At 39.2% G+C, this 2,670-nt stretch overlaps 1 protein-coding gene across 1 annotated transcript in view; it reads right to left on the bottom strand.

The window, feature by feature from the left end:
* Positions 1 to 2,011: 2,011 nt before the first annotated feature.
* The window catches only part of plcl1 (phospholipase C like 1), a 189,099-nt gene continuing 188,440 nt past the window's right edge, over positions 2,012 to 2,670 (bottom strand). Inside the window, exon 11 of the mRNA XM_015391938.1 lies at positions 2,012 to 2,209. Coding sequence (XP_015247424.1) covers positions 2,012 to 2,209 — 198 coding nt within the window. The remainder of the gene's footprint in view (positions 2,210 to 2,670) is intronic.

Below are 2,670 nucleotides of genomic sequence, written 5' to 3'. Positions count from 1 at the left end.
AAATCTGACTGCACCCTGTCTATCTGTGTTTTAGTCCAGGTCGTTCGATTATGCATCAGGTACTAGGAAATACAAACATAGAACCAAACTACAACTATTTAAAAACTGAGCTGCTGGTCGTGGTGCAGGGAAGGCATTTCTGGAATAGATCAGACGCAGACGAGGGATTTAACAGAGAGATGTAAACAACATTAATCCCCTCAGAAGAACCGTTATTTACCTTTTGCACAACGACGTTCAAAAGGCTTTTAATAATTAGTGATAGAAATAAATGAGTCACAGTCAATAGTGTACGTCTGGTTGCAGAATGAGGAGGAGGGGAGGGGGGACTCCGCTCAGGTCTACATCAGATCAGGTCACCGACTCGTCTCTCTGACTGCCGCTCCATATCTTCCACTTCCTGAAGCGGTTTGCAGATTCTTTCAGATTCTGTGGTTCAATCTAAGAATTAATCTCTGAATTACATCCTGTTCATAGCAGGTTATTCATGGTGCCTTGCAAATGTATGCATTGATATTCTGTTAATCCCTTAAACTGAACTCGCCATCGGCGTGGAAACACACAGTAGTGGCGGCATCATGCAGGGGGGAAGTCTTTTGTAGCGGTGGGCGGGAAGCTGTGAAGATGGATGGAGCCAGAGCTAAACTGACAAGTTATGATCAGTCCAGACCTAAATCCAACAGATTCTGCTTCCAGCCATTCATCATACAGCATCTACCTCCAGTCTGACTGAGCCGGACGGATTTTCCAAACAAATATTGACAGTAATGTTAGTCTAGATGTTCGAAGCTGGAAGGGAAATGTGATTCTATGATGAAAAGAAAGAAAAAACGAGACCTTCTCATTCATTGGTTGATCTAAATATGCTGTTTAGACAAAGAGAATAGAAGCTGAAATGGTTTAAGATGCGGTGCCACCGTAGCGACCAAAGCAGCTTTTAGTTGTTCCATGTTTTCATTTCTGTCACATAGAAGTTATGATTGCATTAAAGAAAAATTGGTCTAATACTTTGATTTTTGTGAAATTTGTTCCATTATTGTTTTGACAAAAAACAAATTTTGTAAATGGAGGAAATTTGAAAATCAGGAGATCAAACTTTGAAGAAATTCTAAATATTTTTTCTTATTTTATACTTTAACATTTTTTTTTTCAAACTTTTCTTACTTTAAAGGATTTTATTTTTTCAGTTTTCCTCTATTCCTGTGTATCCGATGACTTTTACAAACTGCATCCATTTAAAATCACAGATCAACTTTTCTTCAATAAAATCTGTAAAAAATAAAAAAAATAGAAAAACAATAAAATAGGAAATTAGAAAAAAAATCAGAGAAAACAACAAAGCTAATCTTCAAAATTTTAATATCTGTATTGCATTTTCTTTTTTTTGTTTTCTACTTTCAAAATCTTTTTTTTTTTTTTTGCAATAATAATGGAACAAAATTCTCTCTGTAATTTTTCTCCATGACTTCCTGCTGCTTTGAGTGTCGCATTAAATCCCTATAAAACACGCTGATGATGAATTCAACATGAGAAAATGTGGATATTGTTCTGGGGTATGAATACTTTTGCAAGGCACTGCAAACCTGAAGCTCCTCTGAATCCAAACCTTCTCCTCAGCTATAAAGACGCCGCCACCTTCCACAGATCAGAGTTCAGTCGTTCAGCTGTTGTTGTTTTTCTGTTACCTGCAGCTACATCTGAAGCAGAGGAACTTGTGAGGGAAGGATTTTAGAAACACTTCGGTTTGTTCACAACACAGAGGAACGTCCAGGAAGCGGCTGAAATGCTGAGGCCACTCTACATTCATTTCCTTCTGTTGCATGGAGTCAGCGATGGCCCCAGACTAATCCAGCAGAGTTCAGGATCTTCTGTTCCTGCTGCAGACATTCATGAGTCTCTGCTGGCTGGACCATCATCACCACAATAAGGCTTCAGTCTCGTCGCTGCTTAAAGGGATACGCTGCCGAAATGACCCCCACCACACTCCCCTCTTTAGATTTCAGATGGGGGGTCAGACGCGCCCGTTGCCGTGCGTGCTGCCCCGCCGGCCCGACGCGTGTTGGGAGGAGTAGTGGAGCTCCGCGGTGGAGAAGCTGTTGGAGGAGTTGGAGGGAGAGGGGGTGAGGCCGCAGGCTTCGCAGGCCAGAGCCAGCTGCCGCAGGGCGTCCAGGGAGTCCATCTTAGCTCCGCGTAACAGGTCACTCTGCCCCTGAAACAAACACCAACAAACATCGGTCACATTTTCACGCAAATCTAAATAGGGACTTTTTTTTTTTTTTTTCATTTTGATTTTGACTTTTTTTTCCTGCTAAACACGAACGTAAACATGTTTGGCTCCTGGATTTCAGAGTTTTCATGGATCTTTGTGGAAAAGTGCAATTTCTACTCTCATGTTTGGATCTTATGACAGAATATGAGGACCAGGCTGGAGATTTTTCCTTTTTTTAAAATATCACAGTAAAGTGATAAAAATTATGAGAACAATGTCACATTATAAAGTCAAAATATTATGAGAATAAAATCATAACATTATGAGAATAAAGTCATAAAATTATGAGAATAAATTCATAACATTTTGAGAATAAAGTCTTAATATTTTGAGAATAAAGTCTTAATATTTTGAGAATAAAGTCTTAATATTTTGAGAATAAAGTCAACATTATGAGAATA

This window comes from Cyprinodon variegatus, unplaced genomic scaffold, assembly GCF_000732505.1.
Source record: "Cyprinodon variegatus isolate N-32 unplaced genomic scaffold, C_variegatus-1.0 Scaffold565, whole genome shotgun sequence".
Lineage (NCBI taxonomy): Eukaryota > Metazoa > Chordata > Actinopteri > Cyprinodontiformes > Cyprinodontidae > Cyprinodon > Cyprinodon variegatus.
This window is presented reverse-complemented; position numbering and strand designations above follow the sequence as displayed.